This window comes from Eleutherodactylus coqui, chromosome 2 (assembly GCF_035609145.1).
Source record: "Eleutherodactylus coqui strain aEleCoq1 chromosome 2, aEleCoq1.hap1, whole genome shotgun sequence".
In the NCBI taxonomy this organism is placed as follows: domain Eukaryota; kingdom Metazoa; phylum Chordata; class Amphibia; order Anura; family Eleutherodactylidae; genus Eleutherodactylus; species Eleutherodactylus coqui.
In genome coordinates this window covers 246,462,410-246,483,715 of record NC_089838.1, presented here as the reverse complement: position 1 = coordinate 246,483,715, position 21,306 = coordinate 246,462,410, and the positions used below count along the sequence as shown (strand labels likewise).

Sequence of the window (21,306 nt, the reverse complement as noted above, 5' to 3'; positions counted from 1 at the left end):
AAGAGGCACTGGTATTTATGTGCACAAACCCATGGTGATAGGCTGGCGGGAGAAATCCATACAAATAGCCAGCAGCAGTGTGTCCAGGAAACCACTAATGCTGAATGTAACTTCCATGTCACACTTAGGCCTCATGTCCACTAGAAAAATACAATCCGTGCAGAATCTGCTGCGGATTTCCGCAGCAGATTCCGCGCGGATTTGCTTTAAATGGTATTTTTTTTGCATATAGATATCCGCACACATTGCTATCACTGTGATAGCAATATTGCCGATCCGCGCAGAATCCGCGGCAGAATGGAGCATGCCGCGTTTTTTATCCCGCGCGTGAAAAACGCAATTCTTTTAAAATGCCATCCGCGGGTGCAAAAATCAATTTAATGGACCCGCGGATGGCCAATGATTCCCTTTGGGCAAAATCCGCTGCGGAATCCGCAATTCCATTTAGCTAGTGGACATCAGGCCTTAGGGAGGAGCTTTCATGCTCTGACCGTGATAATGTCTTTGTCTTTTCTAGGTATATCTTGTCTGAGGATGCAGAATGGCTGGTAGAACAGCTCGGAATCACCATCGAGAGAGGAGAAGAGAACTCTGTGAGTTTACAGGATGTGAGGAAGATTCAAAGATGTGCATCAACCAAGTAAGAATATGTGTATATATAATATGTATTATTTAACTATTCTAGATTATCTGACTTGTCACAGATGACATCAGTGGAAGACTGTTCTTGAGCCAAATGTCCCATTGATGCCGGAAAAATGAGACCCAGAAAACTACAGAGGAATTTTTTTTTTCTCCAAGCTTTTCAATAGATTATATGATTTAGGAAATGGTGCTATGTTAGGGTAAAAACAAATAACCCTCATGCTACTATTGGTGGGAAAATAAAAGAAAGTTATGGCTCTTGGAAATTATGGATCAAAATGCAACAATAAAAAAAACTAGCTGTCAGGAAGGGGTTAACCGGTTGTATGACTATTTATTTTATAATGGTTATGAAAAATAGAAGAGGTTTCTCTACAAATGATCGCCGTCCAATTATTACACGCAAGCCGCTGTTTATTCCACTAAGACGTTTCTTTTCTGCTTCTACACCGACATCTAGTAGCCATTACGTACCGGTCCAGAACATCATACCGTATCTATCGCTCCCAGCACTAGTACATTGTGAAATTAGTGATTGACTTCATCTCTTATGTGGGGCTGCTGTCTCACATTTTTATTTCTGGTTAACAGCTCCAGAAGGAAATGGAACTTGATAAGTCGGAAGATTTGGACTGGGGGTACAGAGTCACAAATGTTTAACAAGCTGGAGAGCATCGCTATGAGCCCCTCCCCCAGTACTCCTGTCCTAGGATGCCGCATCAGCAGAGCGCTGGAACCCGCCGCTGTTAAAGGAGAGGTAATCGGTCACACGCTTATCAGCCTTCTGCTAGGTTTGACCGCTCAATGGTGGCCGGCCATACACTTGAGGTATAAGTTGACTGAATCTGCCGATTTTTGGCCCATGATCTCATGTTGTGTAGGGCAAGTCAGTGGAAAGGAGGGATCAAGCCTGTTGGATTCAGTGGTGTATCTCCAAGGGACGTAGACTATGCAGCGGCTAGTGGTGGCCCATTGTAGAATGGTCTCGCTCCCTGTACCACCCCATCAACTAAAGGCCCCTTTTAGACACAACGATTTTTGCTAAAAAAAAAATCACTTATTTTTTGAGCCATAATCGTTGTGTCTAACTGCACTGACATTGTGCAGTTTTCGTTAAGCCGGATCAGTAATTCACAGCGGGATACAGCTGATACTATTGTTTCAGCTGTATCCCGCTCCCTGAAGACAGGCTGGGTATGAAGAACAGAGCGGTCCAGCTTGTCTTCTGCATCCTCTGCTCGGAGCGCTCAGCTGTATAACAGCAGGGCGCTCCGAGCGGGCAACAGCTGGATGCAGAAGACTAGCGACCCCCGCTCGTCTTCTACATCCCCCACTCGGAGCGCAAGGTGATCGCTCAACACCTTGCACTGTAAAAAAGCACACAACGATAATCGCTCAAAATATTTTTTGAGCGATAATCTGTGTCTAAACCAGGCATTAGATATTGCTGATCTGGAGTTTAAGGGTCAGCTGCCATATCAGTTGACTTCAGAGGCATTCTGGTAGAAGCCAAACAAATACTTGCAGCAACCAGGACACAAGTGCTGAAAAGCCGAGATCCCAGCTGCTCTCCACTGCGTTCCTCTTCCATCACTTCCTGCTCTATTCCTCCTGCATCCTATATGCCGTGTCACAACTTCATGTTGCGTCTGTCTTTTATCCACTTTGTCTTTAACCCCTTAAGTACAAGGGTGTTTGGGCCTAAAGGACCAAACCCTTTTTAGGGATTTTACCCATGAAGTTTTACTGGCCACGTATTTTTCTTCTAGCTAAATTATTTTTCATGCCCTTTTTATTTCTGTGACATATAGGCCGCCTGCAGACGAGCAGGTCGGATCCGGCAGTGAGAATTCTCGCCGCGGGACCCGACCCGAGAGCCTGCAGGGACGAGCGCGTACTCACCCGCGCCTGGTGGCCCCGCCTCTTTCATGTGCCGGCTGCTGCACAGCCGGCGCATGCGCAGACCGGAGCCGGCGGCCGGGTGAGTGCGAGCCCCGCACAAAAATAGGACATGCCACGCGAGATTTCGCGCGGCCAAACCGCAGCCGTCTGCATAGGAGTGCGTATTGTAATGCACCAGGAGGGACCAGGAGGGAGCGACATCCTGCAGCAGCGCCGCAGAACGCCGGGGGAGGTGAGCAATGATTTTTATTTTTTTTTGCTCTGCTGTATTCCTGGCGTATAAGGTGACAGTTGGGGGGTCGCCTTATACGCCCCGTCGCCTTTTATACGCCGCAATATACGGTAAGCGCTGCGATTGGATCGAGTGCCAGCCAATCACCGTCGGCGCTCGATTATTCACAGCCATTCAATGAATGACATCACTGGCTGTGATCGGATCGCGTGCCAGCCAGTCACAGCCGGCGCTCGATAAACCAATCACAGCGCTTACTTACACAGCGCTGACGGCGGAGAATTGAAAACCAAGCGGGGAGAAGTGTAAAGCAGCTTGCCGCACTGCCGGGGAGACCATCGCGCCGGGAACACAGACGCCGGCTGGGAGGTGAGTATTGCGGGGGGTTTTTTGCCTAGTATATACTCAAGTCAATAAGTTTTCCCAGTTTTTTGTGGTAAAACATATTGACTCAGCTAATACTCGAGTATATATGGTAATTTAAAACTTATACTTGTTTTTTAAAATTCGTATAGTTACACTAAAATAAAGTACAGGAATGGGTTCCTCATTTAGTTTCAGATGTTTTGATTTATAATTTGTATAGTGCTCGATTTACTTATTTATGTAACTTTTTTTTTTTTTTACATCTATGTCCCCGTGACGGGGAATTTTTACTCTCTGAAACTGAATGATCAGCTGAAAAGAGCATTTGCAGATTTGTTGGCTCATCATTGGTCCCTTTACACGGCCTGATTATTGGATTAAGGAGTGTTCAGAGAACTGTTCAGGCCCAATACATGGGACATTTAAAAGACCCTTTCCATACCTGATGACTGTCTCTATGTAGTTGTATTGCCAATCGTGTAATTCTTGTTTTCCTTTTTACAGTTTATAACCAGTAGAGTAAACTGGGTTGTACAGAGTTCAGCTGTTGACTACCTTCATCTTATGCTAGTAGCCATGAAGTGGCTTTTTGAGGAGTACGACATTGATGGGCGTTTCTGCATTAGTATCCATGATGAAGTTCGTTATGTAGTGCGTAGCGAGGACAGATACCGAGCAGCATTAGCTCTCCAGATCACAAATCTGCTAACAAGGTATTGGTCTGTCTCTTGTAAATGTGATGTTTCATGATGACATAAGTACATATTTAATGACAACGCCATGTCTAGCAGCCACTGATATTACTGCTCTTACATGGATTCTCAAAGGTGAGTAACACAAAGTCATGGACTAGCAAAGAGGCAGGTAAGACTGGAGGCTTTTAAGTTTCTAAACGCAGGGTTTACCACTTTCACTTGTCCCTCACGTAGGCTGTAACTATGGAAGGAGTGTAAGCCAGAGTACAAGTTATGAGGGGCTGGTGAGGTGGGAACTGCGCTATTACATGGGACTGCTGGTGGAGTTGACATTTACTTTCAACACAGCGCAGATTGTGTCAGACTCTTTTATGTTATCACCAGGAGCCATTTACCTGACTGTTGCTTCTCTCATTATCCTCCACTTACTAGATAAGGAGCTTGTCTTCTATTTTCACTGCAGAGTGAAGGAGATTTCCAGAGACAGGACTAAATATCCCTGGGTTAGTAATACCAGCGATGAGGGTGTATCCTATGGGATCAACATCTACAACCGCTGTAAAAACAGCCTTGCAGACTCACGTATTGTGAAATATGCTGAAAGCTCAATCAAGAATTATAGATGTGATCTGGTTACATACTGGATGTAGTTGCCCTTGTTCATCCAGTCTTCTTCCAGGAAGCACGCTATACACACAGGTACAAGGAAAAGTAAATGAACTCTTTAGAATGACCTAGATTTCTGCATTGATAGCTACTCATCAGACAAGTCACAAATCTATGAACTTCATCTGGCTGGAGGCCCTTTTAGCAGCAATCACCTCCACCCTATGTCTCCTGTATCTGCAAACACGATTTGCACAAAGTTCGGAAGGAATTTTAGACACTTCCTCCCTTCAAATATGTTTCAGTTCATCAGTATTTCTGGCATGCTTTGTGTTCACAGCCCTCCTCATGTCATGCCACAGCATCTCCAACATCTCTTAGTAATATAGTGTGTTACTTCTTCCCCTCCCCATGTTGATCCAGAGGAAGGCATTAAAAAAAAAACCCTTGAGGTAGAAGCTCATTTTAACAGAAAACTGCTGCTCGGGGGGGGGGGGGGGCCTGTGTGACAACCCCCTACAAATCTACTATTGATGACCAAACTTAGGATAGGCCATCAAGAGTTTACAACTGAACAACCTCTTTAACACTTTTTGTCCTTCCAACCCAGACGATAGCATAATGCTCCCTTCCCAGTATCGTACCTGTATATACTGTATCTTTATATTAACTGGAGAGACGAGAATCTAATCTATTCCAACATTACAGCAGATGGCATCTGTCAGACACTCCACGTTAAGTGGTTCTGTTCTACTGACATCACTTTATTGTGGTAACTTAGATAGAATTCAACCCAATGGCTGAGGCTAAAAACTGTGGCCTGTCATAAGATATATAATGAAAGGGAGTTTTCCCTCGATACATTAAACCCATTACACATTTTGTGTCATTAATCACTGCAAGGTCTAGGTTTGCTGTTTTTGTATCCCTTTTCTCCCTCATTGATTTCAATAATAAAACCAGCAGAGGTCTGTACACAGCAATACATAGTTTATAACAATAGGTTTAGGAACATTACCTCGTACTGTTTTTTAACCACTTAAGACCAAGCGCGGTAAATATATCATTCTTGGGCCTGGACTTTAATCCTGCTAATAGCAGATGTACGGCGCAGGATTAAATCCTCTGCTTCTACAATCAAGCAGGAAGGAGTAGGTTGCGACCTCAGCTATTAACAGCTGAGAACCCAGAGGAGAAGGGAGAAGCAGGTTTTAACCACTTCTGCCTTCTTTCTCGGGGTACATAGTGCTCAATGAGTGCTATGTACTAAGAAGTGAGAGTGTAACTTCCACTATGGGACTCAGTATCACATGACCGCTGGGTACACCTTGGCATAGCATAGCTGCAGGGTCCTAGCAGTCCCTGATCAGCTCTGCCAGTGACTTTTGTCACTACAGGGGGTTGTTTTCCCTTGTAACTGGGCCTCCTATGGATGCCCCAGCTACAGTGGGAAAGTGTCAAATATTTAAAAAAAAAAAAAAAAAAAGACCATGTGAATGACCGACAAAGGTCTTATAGGATGTCATGGGGGTCATAAATGTTTAAAAAAATAGTTGAAGTTTTAAAAAAAATTACTGAATAAAATTAAAAATATACATGAAAAAGAAAATGATCTTACGCCAACCACAATGGTCGCTATATACGCCCTGTAATCCAAAACTATATGTATTGTATATCATAATGTCAAACAAATAAGGAACCCATTGCCTTTAGTTTAGCATAAATTTACTAATTAGAAAAGAAAAACTATAAATGTTAAAAAAAATCATTTCTTTACCTTTTTACCACTGATAAAACAAAAAAAAAAAAAACGCAAAAAAAGTTAGTAAAAAAATATATATTAAAAAATAGCCCTATATGACACGGAACAAATGCAGCAAAAATAATTTTGGTAGCTGAAGGAAAAAAAATTGTGCAGTAAAGCTACCACATGGGTAAAATCCCTAAAAAGTGTCTGGTCCTTAAGGGGTTAAAGACCTGTCATGTCCTCAGCTGTCTGTTGCCTCTATCCCAGCTTTTCTATTCTCCTTATTTTCCACCAAACTGCCACCTGTTAGATCCAGCTCAGAACACTCTGAGGGCTTAGTCAAACGGGCACCGATGCTGTGCAGGAAGAAGACTGTGCAGGAAGAAGACGGACGCACTTCAGGACGGACTACTCCCCAAAGTGCCAAAGAAAGAACACCTGACCGGCAATGAAGTCGGTCACATGTTCTTTCTTCCGACGCTGCAGAGACACATCCGTCCTGAAGTGCGGCCGTCTACTTCCTGCAGTAAGGGCTCAGTCACACGGGCGCATCGGTGCCCGTTTGACTAAGCCCTCAGAGTGACTGAGCCCTGAATTTGTCAATTGGGTGGTCTCCACCACTCGCAGTCATTCATTGACAGTGAACTTGACAAATTCAAAGTGCCAGCAAATTTAATTGGAAATGGCAATGTTTCTCATCATGAATGCCAGCATTTTACATTTAACAGCTGGTATATTTTGGCCCTTCAGGCCCTATATTTTTTTTCTTTTTGTTACCTTTGATGATTCCAAAACTCATAACTCTTTTTTTTTTTGCCTCTACCTGTTAATGCAGCAGTACGAGGACTTTTTTTTTTTTTTTTTTGCAGAACAGGATGTTTCATTGGCACCATTTTGGGGTACAATGAGGGGGATACAAAGTAAAACATTGGGGGGGGGAGATTTGTACTAAAATACTATTTCATGTTTTGGTTTTTTGCAAACCTCTTTGGGTGTGTCTTCTTTCTTTTGCTCTTGGTCAAGTTTTTTTTACATTTTTTTTTTTTAACACTATGAAAGGGTCCAGGAGATTAGAAAAAACAAACACATCTAAAGCAGTAACCGAAAATGCCATGAACGGCACATCTTACAAGCTTTGTGCCACATTCACTATCTGCTTTTGGCACTTTGAGACTTTTTTTCCTACTTGAATAAATTACACCTCAAGTGCTAAAATGTTGGTGTAAACTCAGCCAACTAATAGGTTGTATAGACAGACCAGACCCTTTTAAATGTCTACAGATTTACCATCATTGTGATGAATCGGGTACACTTTCACACGTAACTATTGAACGGTATTAGTAAATGTTCCCCATGTACGTAGTGCGGTTCATAATCCTCTGACTTACACTAGGTATGTAGCCACTGGGTTTTTTGCTAGATTTAAAAAAAAAGCTGCATTTGTCCTAAAACCGCTGTATAATCACCCTTATGAGGAAAAAATATTCGTTACCACATTCTGACCCCCATTTTTTCTACTAGTGTAGCCATATAGAGGCATGTTTTTCTTCACCCCTTTTTTTGTGGAACAGCTTATCGTTTTGTCACAAATCTACGTGAGATGAGAGCAACAAAGCCTTTTTGAATCAAATGCTTTTTCCCCGCCAAGTTTAACTAATGAGAGGGGAAATCGAGCTACAGTGTGCAACACATCCTGTACATGGCGCCTTGTGTTTCCGCCTTCTAGTAACCAACCTCATCTTGAAATCTCCAGCTCAGTGTGTGGCATCACCATAACTCCCAAAATGCCCGCTGCCTTGGGGTTATATTCAATTCCAATCTCTGCTTTACCCCCTAGATCCAATCTGTAGCCCAAACATGTCACCCGCATCTCAAGAACAGCGCAAGAATCCACCGCTTTCTCACGGTGAACACGCTAAAAACGCTTACTGTTGCCATCATCGACACGTGCCTCGATTATGGCAACTTGCTGCTGCCTGGCTTCCCCCCCGTGCCAGACTCTTCCCCCCTCCAATCCATCCTGAATGCATCAGCCAGGCTCATCTTCCTGTCGAGCCGCCTGTCAAATACAGAATTCAATTTAAATGCACTACTTTCATCTATAAAGCCCTCCACAGCGCGCCGCCGCCCTACCTTGCATATTTCATCTCAATCCACCACCTAAGCCCACGCCCTCTGATTTTTTAACAAAATCAGATAAAGCGCTCCTTTTAATTTGAACCTCTCATTCCCGCCTCCAAGACTTCTCCATAGCTGGACTGGTGTTGGCGGCTTTCGCACTTAACATGACATGATATCACGTTCAGGAGATGTGAGGATAGTGCTGAAGGACTATGCTTCAATTTTGTTGGTTAATATGCACCGCCATCTATGTATGTGGACATTTGTGAGGTTTCATTTATTGGAGTCTCAGTGTCCAGCTGTCTCACAACCAGCTACAAACTGCCAGACTGAGTACTGCTGTGTCCATAGCAACTAAGGCGATGGGGGGATGTAGTCCACCCATAATCTCTCATTCGGTGCACAAGGATGAAGGACCTGTGATGACATCAGTCATGTGGTCAGGCTCTGCTGGTTTAGGAGCTGTGATCAGGGACTATGACTGATCACATGACTACTGTGAGCCTCTGTTTTATATGCTTTAGGAGGTGGAGCGCACGGACAAGTGGTCTCTAGCACTTTGATACAGTAACATTATACATGTAAGATTTGTGTGGGGCTTTCTGGACAGATAAGAGCTGAAGGTCAGTGAATGTATTGTCTTTCCTCTTTTTTATCACAGGTGTATGTTTGCCTACAACTTAGGGATGCAGGATTTGCCCCAGTCAGTGGCATTTTTCAGTGCAGTAGATATTGATCGGTGTATGAGAAAAGAAGTGAACATGGATTGTAAATCTCCATCAAACCCAACTGGTATAGAGCAGAGATATGGCGTTCCTCCAGGTACGTTGTGTATACAAGACAGAGTCCCCTGCAGCATATTAACTGTATTTATTGTGTAAAGACACACACATTTCTGTAAAACATAAATCACTATAATACATTTTATACAACAAAACATTCTATGCAAACAGTTGAAGGGATTATCCTTAAAACGCTCGGAAAAACATTGCACCGCACTCATGTGCACACTGTGCAATGTTTCCCATTGAAAACAATTGGAAACGCTTGTCCATCCTTTAGCAAGGCTGAGAGCCACGCCGGAGCATCGCTACTTCCCTGTAGTGATGGGAGGTGTTTTTTATACAAACACCATGCATCCATGGGGACATCGCACATTCCAGAGCACAGTATCACACTTGCCCGAGTGAAATTAGCCTTATCTGGTTTGAGTGGAAATTCCATATTGAATATAACTAACTTATCATTATTATGTTTTCTAAATATTTCTTTATCAGGTTAGAACGTCTGCGTTGGTGATGCCAATACATTTTAACATTAAGGCATTTCAACTTTTTACAATCGTATATCCTCCTGTATCAATAACCGTCAACTTAGCAGTAATTTTCCCATTTCCTTTTAATGCAATGTATCCCTGTTGTCTTCCACCGCTGTGCTCCTGCTGGGCTCTGCTAATATACCCACTTTTCTGCTTTATTTTGTAGGTGAAGCTTTGGATATCTATGATTTGCTTAAAATAACCAATGGTGTTTTGGAGAAAAAGAGCTGACATGTCTGTATCTACAAACCAGATTTGCCTGCGTCCAACTCCCATGGAGTTCTTATACATTCATAACGTAGTAATGCTGTTAATACAAATCTGTCTCAGATTATGGAGATTGCACCACAGTGAATGTCAATTCAAAGCTGGTCTGTGCGATTAATATGCTGCCTTGTGTTAGGGTACCATGCTACAGTTACAGTACTATACTACTAGTACAAAAAAAAGTGTCATTTAGGTAGTAGGAACGCTGAAACGACACGCCAGACGCAGTTTATATGCCTCTTGTATTCATGAGTGCTCCCCCTGCCTTCAGGACAGTGAATCACAGGCTGCTGTGCATTTCCACATACAGAGAAGGCTGACAATCACCACCTTGAGGAGAGGCGAAGAGCGCTCATGAATACAAGGCTTATAAAGCTGCGGGGCCCATTTATATAAGACCGGTGTTTTACACTCTAGTCTTAGATAAGTGACAATGGAGTAAGATGTGCCATATGTACCAAGAAGCTCATCTTGGGCCACCCATGCACCGCTTGCTGAAATTTAGGGAAGGTAAAAGCTGCTGTCGATTTGTGCTATAATTTACGACAGTTTCTACAAGGGTGGGGTAAAAGTAGAAAAGTTGCAAGTGGAACTTGCCAGTTTATGACAAAATTCTGGCATTATAAAGTCTTTTTATGAATTGCCCCCAATGTGTCCAGTGTTTTCTTTCAAGGGTCAGTACCCAAATGGCACAGCAGTTTTTTTTTTTCCTTCAACTAGTAGTATGGAACTGAAGCTGTAATAGGTTGTCCTCACATAGTGCAGCATATTAAACTGACTGATCCATTAACAAAACAAACTGTAAATAAAGTTGTGTGAGTAATTGAAGTGCCTGATACAGCCGTTACTTCCTCCTCCTTTTCTTCTTTGGTTCTTGACTTTCAGCTTGTTCAGACACAGACTAGAAATCAAATCAAAGAAAACATATAAAAAGAAATGACTTAATAAAAGAAAACAAGACTAGAGGGGTCGCCTGGGGCTTAGGAAAAACTTTTTTTTTTTTTATTGATATTCAGTGTTGCTGTTACTATAGGAAGTGTAGCTGCCCAGGTTGATATTACAGGCACAGCTCCTAATAGGAACTGTGCCTGTGCCTACAAACACGGGTTGCTATGCTATAATTGATTCCTGCTTCCTGTGCTTTCCATAGTGACAGCAGTGCCAGTAATCATCTGGGGAGTGGGGATCCCCACCAATCATTTATTGATGACCTGTCTTGGAAATAAAAAAGTCCCAGACAACCCTTTAAGAAGAACAAATATCCCGCCATTTCTAAAACACAAAGCTAATTCATTGGCTGTTGCACTTGTCCTGCTTGGTCATCTGGGTAAAAGTACCAAAGAGAATGGCACAAAGCACATACCTGATCATTCTCCTCATCAGATCCCTTTTCTTGTAGAGCTACATCCAGGCTGGCTGCATTGATCCTGAAGTCTCTGGAAGTACTAAGCTTCATGTATTGCATCAGATTGACCTGATATGGAGGAAAGGTGTCATGAAAGATGCCACATACAGTATATCAGTATTGTACGTAGATGCTTTAGTGTCCTACCTTTGACTTTTTAGATAATTTTATAAGGAACTCCTCATATTTTTCAATGGCAAAAATTAGATTTGGGATTGGTTTGGTGTCTCTGAGGACTTTGGCCTTAAAAATAAAACATGCATAATTAACTTCTCTATGAAGTATATAGTAAATGTACCTACCCTTGCAGTAGTACAAGACAACTGTATTTCATCATCACAACTAGAGATATAGACAGACCGTACCGTAGAGACGGCAGCCGCATCCTCCTTCTTCTTCTTGTCTCCAGCAATATTTTCACTTTGTATACTCTATAAACACCACAAGAGAACAAGAGTTATTCAATCAAAAGTGGACTAGTGTTACCTTGGTTAGTTATTTCTTTCTGTCTGAAACGCTTGGCCTCTTTTTCCTTTTAGATGGTCATGGGATCACAATTCTCATAGACTCAGATCTACTTGGGGTTATGTATTCAGCTACTGGTCAAATTCACAGTCTGTGTGATACTATTACAGGCCTCTGCCACAGAAACTGTCTAGAAGGGGACACAGGCATTCCTGTCACAGTTGTTGATAATGATCACACAGTTATAATAGAGGAGATCACAGCTCAGCCTCCTAACTGTATACTTGTGGCCTGTGGCTTATTTAGGTGAATAAAGAAGGCAATGATAAATTGTCCAGTCAAAATAGTATAGCCTCAGTTCGTGCTATGCTGATGCATGATGGGGTAGATTTCTCAATCACAAGATGGCATCTGATAAGCATCAGACAGGGGGCTGCACTACAGGAAAGTGACTGGAATATACAGCTGTGATCCTTAGACTATGACAAGGAATAATGTGAGGGGGGAAGAGATGGAAAAATGTGTTTTACACTGGCTGATGATTGGGCATTGACATTTGCTTGCCCACCCAGTCATCGGTCTATCTGAAAATGCCGGCAAGCAAGCAAACATTGATCTGTTGATTGGCTCTTTTATGTACATATATGCACGATCAACAGGATAAGGGCTGAGTGGCAAGAGAACAGGCATCGTATGTACCTATCATTTATCTCTATGGAACTCCCAGAGAAGCAGAGTAAAGCGTTTGGCCATCTCTGGCCGTCCCAGAGACGGAAATGGAACAGCACAATAGATGCTTGATCACCGCTCAAGTCATATAGCAGCAGGTTGGGAAACAGGACCCCGGTTCTAGTGATTAATTGAAATCTTGGGACAATCACTTAAAGGGAATGTGTTATCAGAAAATGAGTCATTATATATATTTTAACCAGAGTTGGAGAAAAAAAAAAGGTCACCAAGAATTCTTAAAAATTGAAAATAAAAAAATTGTCTTGATTGTCATTATCTACAGAAAAACAATTCTCAGATTCTGCAGTTTTCACACTGACCATTAAGGGTCCTTTTACACAGGGGCGACTGTTGGGCTCTTAAGTGCCAACAGTTGTGTCAAACATTAACATTCCTTTGCTTTCACACAGGAGCGATAATCACTCACTGAATGCAGGCGCAGCGGGTCAGAGATCTCTTCCAGCCACCTGTCTGCATTCAGAGGAAACAGGCAGCCATTCGGCGTAAGCGAGCTGATAGTCATTTGTTTTTTTATGCCTGCATCAACTAAATGATAAGCGAACAAATAATCATGCAGTAGTTGTCCGTGTTTGCACTGAACAATCATTCTGTGTAAAAGGGCCCTGAGCCCAATAATAGTCTGACATTTCCTGATTTCAGTCGTCATCACAGGCAGGATTACAATGAGAGGTGCCATCTATACAGGTTACACCAATCACAATAGGCGATGGTCACAACAATGCCCTCCGCACATGTTACACAACATGCCTACAACAGTCTCCCATAGAAATTAATGGGTCTCATCCTCTCCATTGTGTCTATAACACACGATTTCTGCTGTAAAGCAGATCTTTGACCTCTGTTAACCGAAGACAATAGAATAAAAAAAAAAAAAATCTAAAATCATAAAATAAAAGCATTAGAAAATGGAACACGTGTCACTAGTTTGAATGAATAAAAAATATAGGGAAATATTCCCTTTAAAAATGACCTGGTCCATTACAAATCCCTACCTGTACGTATGTTATGAAGGCGTAACACTGCGGGGTGAGGTGCGAGCCAGACAGCTTAACCTGATGAGAGGAGAGAGGTTAAAAAAAGGTAAAATGCATTCATGAGTTGGTGGACAATGAAACAAGTTAATATGAACCTACCAACTTCTCCAAACGGTTCGGGATTTTTCCTGCATGATTAGTGCAAACCTGCAAATACTAAACACAGAATAGCACATCAGATTCCTGAAAGGGACAGCCTGGTATTGCTCAAGAGAAATGTTCAAAATACTCCGACATGGCTAAACCGCACGTAAGATGAAGCTTCTGAGTTCCCCAATTGTGATTTGTCAAATTTACCTCTAAGGTGCAGGTGTGACCACAATCTCTGCACCCCCTATTATTACGTCCCTGTTATGATCAAATAGGCATTACTGGATGAGTAGCAATCGTTACGCCAAGAGTTACTCAGAGAGGTATTCCCATCATTTAATCTTATGGAATATCTCTGACATTTCTCCTGCACAGCGGTGCTCCCAGACATCCACTGTCCCGGAAACGGCAATCCAGTCTTATCCAGGTGTAGCATTGTGTCCCCTTAATTCTAAGGATCAACGGGCATACCTGCAGTTAGACTCTCATTGATCAGTAATAGAGATGAGCGAACCTACTCGTTTCGAGTAATTACTCGATCGAGCACCGCGATTTTCGAGTACTTCTGTACTCGGGTGAAAAGAATCGGGGGGCGGCGTGGCGGAGCGGGGGTAGCAGCGGGGAACAAGGGGGAGCCCTCTCCCTCCCCCCCCCCCCCCCCCCCACTCCCCGCTGCAACCCCCCACTCACCCACGGCGCCCCCCGAATCATTTCGCCCGAGTACGGAAGTACTCGAAAATCGCGGCGCTCGGGCGAAAAAGGGGGCGTGGCCGAGTAGGTTCGCTCATCTCTAATCAGTAACCTATGGCAGAGCCTAGCAATATGCCATCACTTACTATGGTTACAAATCCCTTTCTAATATTTATACTTGCGCAATAACTTACATATTTCACAAGGGCTGTTAGGACTGTGTACATTTTTGTAAGTTCTTTCAGCAAAGTGTCCATGCAACTTCCAGTTGGCAGTGCTGTCTGGACCAGCTCATGACATGCGGTTAATAATGTCCCCAGCTGAAGAATGATGGCCTTTTCCACTGGTTCTCTGGGATTAGGGGCCTGGGATCCACCATCCCCTGCAAAAATAAAATATCATTCCATTATCTTAATCTATGACTACTATAAAGTAAAATCAGCATTTCACGAGCCTGAATGAACTGATCACCACATAGTAAGTGTACTTTCTAAACTATACACACTGAAAAAGCCCAATTATGAACCTACTTAGAATACTTAATTTCATTTTGAAGCATTAACTCTTTGCAATCTAATTTTGGACTCAGGGATTCCTAGGGGGCTTTCTCTTTCTGCCTTTATACAATGGTGCCATCTGCTGGCTAGAGCCATTACTGCGGTATGGGACATGCTGGAGAGGCCCCCGACAACAGAGCAGCCAGCAATATACAGTAAGAATACCCAGCCGGATGTCTTCTGACATCAGAGCTGTACAGCCTTCAATCAGAATGTCTTAAGACGTCAGACAGTGGATTGGAAAGAGTTACTTTTTTTTTTTAACAACATGGAAGCATATCTGAGATAATAGTGCATGTTGTAGCTCTGTACTGAGCGCTGCTAACGTACTAGGGGGCAGTCCCTCCTTCCTGAAAACTAATGTAAATGGGACGGTATATAAAAATATTGGACACTATATGCACCCGATACCAAACTGCTGCACAACTGTACTGAGTACCGCATTCACACAAACAGCACACATGTTCTCGCTCCATGCTGACAGGAAAGGAAAACTTCAAACCCATCACATTAGTACAATGCATATCCAAATACACTAGCGATCAAAAGTTTCAGAACAGCTCAATTTTTCCAGTTATTTCTTACATTAACACAAATCAACACCAGCAAAGGCCAGGAAATGGTTCAAAAGTAAATTTAAAACATAAAAATATTATTAAAGTTTAACCTGAAACGCAGCAATAGTCTGAACTTATGATTTTAACCAAAGGGCTTTTTTCAAGGAACACATCAAGCAGAGCTGCTCTGCAGTCCAGAAAGCAAATTATAGTTTGAAATAAGATACAAACTATTAATGCAGATGTGTCTACTGTTGTAGATTACTTTCAAACCCTCTGACTGCAGACTGCATTACAACATCTTCTAGGGCTGGATTTGGACACTTTTGCTTGGTATTAGTGTATCTTGACGCCACCGAAAGCTAGGGGTTTGACAGGAGGAACGGCCCTGTCACACCCCTAGCTCGCGATAGGGTGAAGAGACAAAGGTCCTAGAAGCACAGTGAGCCTTGCATCTTGCCCACAGTGGTAGCTTAGAGTGAGGGCTAGTTTTACATGTAGGCTTACATTAGCAGCTGTAAAAAAAAAAAAGCAATGTCGAGGGTGCTAGTGTGACTCTTACCGCTGCTTGTCTGTGATTGTTTCCGGACGCAGGGAGGATAAGGACTGATTCACGGACGCCGGCTGTCTCTTCCCTTCCAGCGCCCAACTACCTGCTCTGAACATCGTGGCCCCTGTGTGCTCCCTTAAGACTGCTCCCCCCGCGCACACCTGCCCATGTGTCGGCGCCACTGCTGACCATCCTGCAGCAAGCCTGTGGCGCACTGCCATCCCTGCTCTTGTGGTGCACAGTGCGTCCACCCAGCTGTCACAGTGCCTTTTCATTGCCGCGGGGCCATCCCTGCTGCGCCCGTCATCACTAAGTGAGATAGCCGAGTACTGGCACTATGTGGTGCTGCCGCGGCTCACCGTCCTGCTGCCGTCCCACAGCTCACTCCCATCCGTCTGGTTCTGACGGTGCCTCCCTTTGATCACCTTCCACGACCTACTGCCTTGGCAGCTGTACAGCCAATCCGGGGGGGGGGGGGGGGGGGGGGCGTCAAGATACAGTAATACCGTTTTGCTCTTCAACACAGAGCACATTGCTATCATAATTGTAAGAAAAAGGCAATTAACCAAAGAAGACAGGCAATTATAACCCTTAGAAGTGCAGGTCTGTCCTACAGAGAAATTGCCAAGAAAGTCAAGGTGGAAGTCAGTACAGTTTCCTATACCATCAAAAGTGTATAGGATAAACCGGGAAAGCGCTAGGCAGATCTTCACATATTAAAATTGTATCTACACCAATGTACTATATAGAAATGGTGACTCATCTGGCCCTGAGTGGGGAACCCCTGTGATCAGGGGTGTGCCCGCTCAGCACCTGTAGTCCAGTTCTGCTTATAAATCAATAGAAGTCACTCCTGTTTGTCAGGCGGCTGCAGAGGGAACCCAAACACTGGTGGGTGGAGGGGTAATGGTTCAAAGGAAGAATAAGGAAACATTGACTGTGTGCTTCTTTTAGCTTTATTCCCCTGGTGGGGTAATAAATTGCTTATAACATTTAGAAGTTGAGGGCATAGAGTTTTTTTATTGCATATGCAGTTTTTCCTTATTCTTCCTCTATACCATCAAAAGGCACTTGGAAACTGGAGGAAACTCTGCCAGAAAGAGGCTTGGCAGACCAAAAGCCACTATAAAATCAGATGACAAGCTTTTGAGAGTCAACAGTTTTTGTGGTCGGCACCTTTAGTGCAGCAAAAAATATACAAGTTTCCGTTTATACTGTGAAGAGAAGACTTCCATCTGCAGGATTGACAGCTAGAGTATCAATAGGAAAGCCACTGCCAAGATTGCAAAATAAAAAGAATGACTTGCCTGAGCCGAGCAGCACCTCCAGTGGACTACTGAAGAGCGGAAAAAGGTCTTATGGACTCATGAATCAACATTTTACATCTTTGCTACACCACACAGGGCTTTAATATGCAGTCGAGGACGCCAAAGGATGGTTCTGAGTGTCTGACACCAACTGTCAAACATGGAGGAAGCAAGATGACCTGGGGCTTTTTTGCTGAATCCAGAGTTGGCAACTGGCACATTGGACAAACAGGGCTACCACACCATTTTGATACGCCATGCAATATCCTCTGATGTATGTCTAGTTAATCAGGCGTGCATATTACAGCAAGACAATGATTCAAAACATACTTCTATCGGCTATGTCAGAACTAATTGAGTAAACAAGAAGCCGGTAGGCTTCAAAGAATGGAACAGCCTGCAGTGTCTCCAGACCTAAAACCCAATGAGGTTGCTTGGGATGAACTGGACAGAAGGGTTAAAGCAAGGCAACTGACAAGTGCAGCACATTTGTGGGAACTTCTGCAACAATATTGGGAAGACATTTCTAAACAATATCTGTATGCAATTGTAGAAAGAAGCCTTCATTGTGTAAAGCTGTTATATCAGTAGGAGGGGGCTACTGGGAAGAGTCAAAAACCTAGATTTAATGTGGTGAAACGAAACAAAGTTACTCCATTATGTTTAATCATTTTAACTTATTTGTTCTATGCTTTCATTTCAAAGTACATTTGAGACATTAACCCCTTAGTGACAATGCAAAATTTGGGAAATCTGACATGTGTCACTAACATAGAATAACTCTGTAAAGGTTTTGCATATCCCAGTGATTCTGAGATTGTTTTTTCGCCACATATTGTACTTCATTTAGGTGGTAAAAATAGACCAATAGAATTTGTGTTTATTTAATAAAAGCACCAAATTTGGGAATATTTTGTAAAAAATGTTTTTTCTTCACATTTTCAACTGCAATATCTCAAATATGTGCAAACATAAAGTGCACATTTTCCATCTGTTTACTTAATTCTGGGACCCATTTGAAAAAACTTTTTTTTTTTTTTTTAAACTATTTAAGAGATGTACAAATTTAACATTACTTACCAACATTTTGAGGAACATTTTGTTTTCCTGCACCAAGCCAAGATTGCAAAGACTCATAGGTCAGAATGATAGATACCCCCACAAATGACCCCATTTAAAAAACTACACCCCTTAATATATTCACTGAAGGGTGTCATGAGTATTTTTACCCCACAGTTTTTCTTCCAGGAATTAATGCAATTTAAAGGAAAAATAAAATTTCATATTTTTGCAAATATGTCATTTTAAGAACACATTTTTTTTCTATAGTGCACATGAAAATGAGGATTTAAACCCAAAAATGGATACCCTGCTTGTTCTGTATTCAGAAACACACACACTGTGGCTCTAATATTATGTCTGTATGCACAACGGGGCCCAAACCGAAAGGAGCAGCCGGAGACTTTTGGAACAGACCTTTTCCTTGAAGGTGTTTTAGGCCCCATAGCACACTTGTAGAGTCCTTGAGCGGCCAAAACAATAGAGAACTCCCACAAATGACCCCATTCAGAAAACTAGACCACTTAACGATTTCATTTAGGCGTGTACTGCGTATTTTTACACCAAAGTTTTTGAATATAAGCAAAGCAGAAGGAAATAAATTATGGTTTTCATTTTTTTGGCAATTACCATATATACTCGAGTATAAGCCTAGTTTTTCAGCACACTTTTTTGTGCTGAAAAAGCCCCCCTCGGCTTATACTCGAGTGAGGGAAAGCTTAAAAAACCCTCCATACTCACCTCCCAGCTGGCATCTGTGTGGTAGGCTGCTTGAATTCTCTCCGCTGTCATCCCCCGCCGTCCTCTTTGCTCGGCTGTCACCCCCCACCTTCAGCGCTGTGTAAGAGCTGTGATTGGATCGAGCGCCGGCCAATCACAGCCGGTACTCGATCATTCACAGCCAATCAAGCTGCTTTAAAATTCTCCCTGCTCGGCTTTCAAATCCCCTGCCGTCAGCACTGTGTAAGTAAGAGTTGTGATTGGATCGAGTGTCAGCCAATCACAGCCAGTACTCGATCATTCACAGCCAATCAAGCTGCTTGAGACTTCTCCCCGCTATCATCTCCCTGCTCAGCTTTCAAATCCCCTGCCGTCAGCTGTGATTGGCTGGCACTCAATCCAATCACAGCGCTTGCTTACACAGCACTGACAGAGCCAAGCAGAGAGGACAGCAGGGGATGACAGTGGGGAGAATTCAAGCAGCTTGTTGCACAGACACAGACGCCGGCTGGGAGGTGAGTATGGAGGTTTTTTTTCTTTTACCTAGTATATACTCGAATATAGCTCGGCTTATACTCGAGTCAATAAGTTTCCCAGTTTTTTGTGGTGAAACTTATTGTCTCAGCTTATACTCGGTCGGCTAATACTCAAGTATATACGGTATGTCATTTTAAAAAGTTTTTTTTGTACAGCACACATATGAATGAAGACTTGCAGCCCAAAATGGATTTGGCCGGTGTTCAGAAATATACCCATTGTGGCCCTAATCTTCTGTCTGGCAGCCCAACAGGACCCAAAGTGAAAGGAGTATTGAAGTTCACTGTTTTTAACTTTTACGTGATTGCTTCCCGTGGCCCCTCATGACAGCTCCAGGTTGTCAGCTAGCTCCGGGAACTCACGGGTTGCACCTGTCACATCCAGAGCCTGCAGGGCTTTAATCCTCAGGGAATGCATGTTTTTACATCCCTGAGGATTAAAGCCCACAAAGCCAGGACGTAAAAAGGTAATGGGGCTGTCACTAAGGGGTTAAACTGTAATTATAAATAAAAACTGTAAAAATTGAGGTGTTCTAAAACTTCCGACTGGTAGGATATAAATGTTGGATTTCATTCTGTTCCTGATCCTGGGGATCAGTCAGGTAGCCACCGCATACAATAGATGTTTGTGCTTTGTCTACTTACCAAGCAACTTCTCTGAACCAAGCTGTGTTTTTAGTTTTGTAACTAGCCAGTCCACCTCATCCAGCACTTTTGCAGATTGACCCAAGACCAAAAGCTAAAAGAAAAAGATCAATGAGGGTTTAACTTATTAATATCAGCCTTAGAAATATGATTAACCCTCTTGACCTTAAAGGGCCTCTGTCACCCTGTCATCATCTTGGAGCTCCATAAAATACAATATCAGGCTCAAAGGTGAGAGGATGGGGTTCCAGGTACTTTTTATACTCGCCGGGTGACCCGTTCCAGTGCTTTGCCCCCAAGAAGTTGGAAGGCTGTGCACATGCGCTCTCCCATAGAGATGAATGGGAGAGCGCACACACACAGCATGCTGTGTGTGCGCACTGAACAGTGAATAAATTTGGTGCCCAAAAGAACAGAAGGGTGGTCTGAAGTTTCAGAACTATGATTACAAGGGTAGTTTCTTAGAACAGGAGTGATAGAAAAGACTAGAGTCCGATTGGGGTGAAATGTAGCCTCATTGGCGAGAGGTCAACACAGGAGAATGATAAAGCTCAGGATGTTCCTGGATCTGTTCTATCGAGCGAGGATGGCTCCTAAGAGGGGAGATTGTGGAATGGAGGAAGGGAATCAACTCTGTGGCGGAGACCAATTTCTCTAAGACTCACATAGAGCATGAGAGAGAAACTAGATTTTGAGAGGGAAATAAGAAAGAGCCCATGGAAGGGAGGAACATGGCAGCAGATGATCATAGTAACGGCATAATGGTGTAAGGCTCGGAGAATAGATGTAGCTCTGTGGAAGTAAGTAATGTGGTTGTATGATGCTTGCAATCAGTATAATCTTATTAGATATAGAGACTGGCCTCCTATGAGTAGGGAGGATGAGGGTGTCTGGTGGTTGCAAAAAAAATGATAACCCCATAAGAAAACAGAGTCTTGCAGTATATAATACTATACTATGTCTATGGAAGGAGGTAACATGGCGCTAATTATTGCATATCGTATTACTGTCTAACAATAAACAATAACTCCTTTGCAAGGGG

The 21,306-nt window shown here is 43.0% G+C and overlaps 2 protein-coding genes across 2 annotated transcripts in view; one reads left to right on the top strand and one right to left on the bottom strand.

The window, feature by feature from the left end:
* The window catches only part of POLG (DNA polymerase gamma, catalytic subunit), a 60,840-nt gene extending 50,113 nt beyond the window's left edge, over positions 1 to 10,727 (top strand). The window contains exons 18-22 of the mRNA XM_066592800.1: positions 518 to 640; positions 1,237 to 1,402; positions 3,650 to 3,858; positions 8,976 to 9,136; positions 9,799 to 10,727. Of these exons, the coding sequence (XP_066448897.1) occupies positions 518 to 640; positions 1,237 to 1,402; positions 3,650 to 3,858; positions 8,976 to 9,136; positions 9,799 to 9,863 (724 nt within the window). The 3' untranslated portion in view covers positions 9,864 to 10,727. The remainder of the gene's footprint in view (positions 1 to 517; positions 641 to 1,236; positions 1,403 to 3,649; positions 3,859 to 8,975; positions 9,137 to 9,798) is intronic.
* The window catches only part of FANCI (FA complementation group I), a 67,935-nt gene continuing 55,798 nt past the window's right edge, over positions 9,170 to 21,306 (bottom strand). The window contains exons 31-38 of the mRNA XM_066592799.1: positions 20,265 to 20,358; positions 14,528 to 14,715; positions 13,653 to 13,709; positions 13,512 to 13,571; positions 11,670 to 11,735; positions 11,452 to 11,547; positions 11,263 to 11,373; positions 9,170 to 10,800 (exon numbers count right to left, since the gene is read on the bottom strand). Coding sequence (XP_066448896.1) covers positions 10,744 to 10,800; positions 11,263 to 11,373; positions 11,452 to 11,547; positions 11,670 to 11,735; positions 13,512 to 13,571; positions 13,653 to 13,709; positions 14,528 to 14,715; positions 20,265 to 20,358 — 729 coding nt within the window. The 3' untranslated portion in view covers positions 9,170 to 10,743. The remainder of the gene's footprint in view (positions 10,801 to 11,262; positions 11,374 to 11,451; positions 11,548 to 11,669; positions 11,736 to 13,511; positions 13,572 to 13,652; positions 13,710 to 14,527; positions 14,716 to 20,264; positions 20,359 to 21,306) is intronic.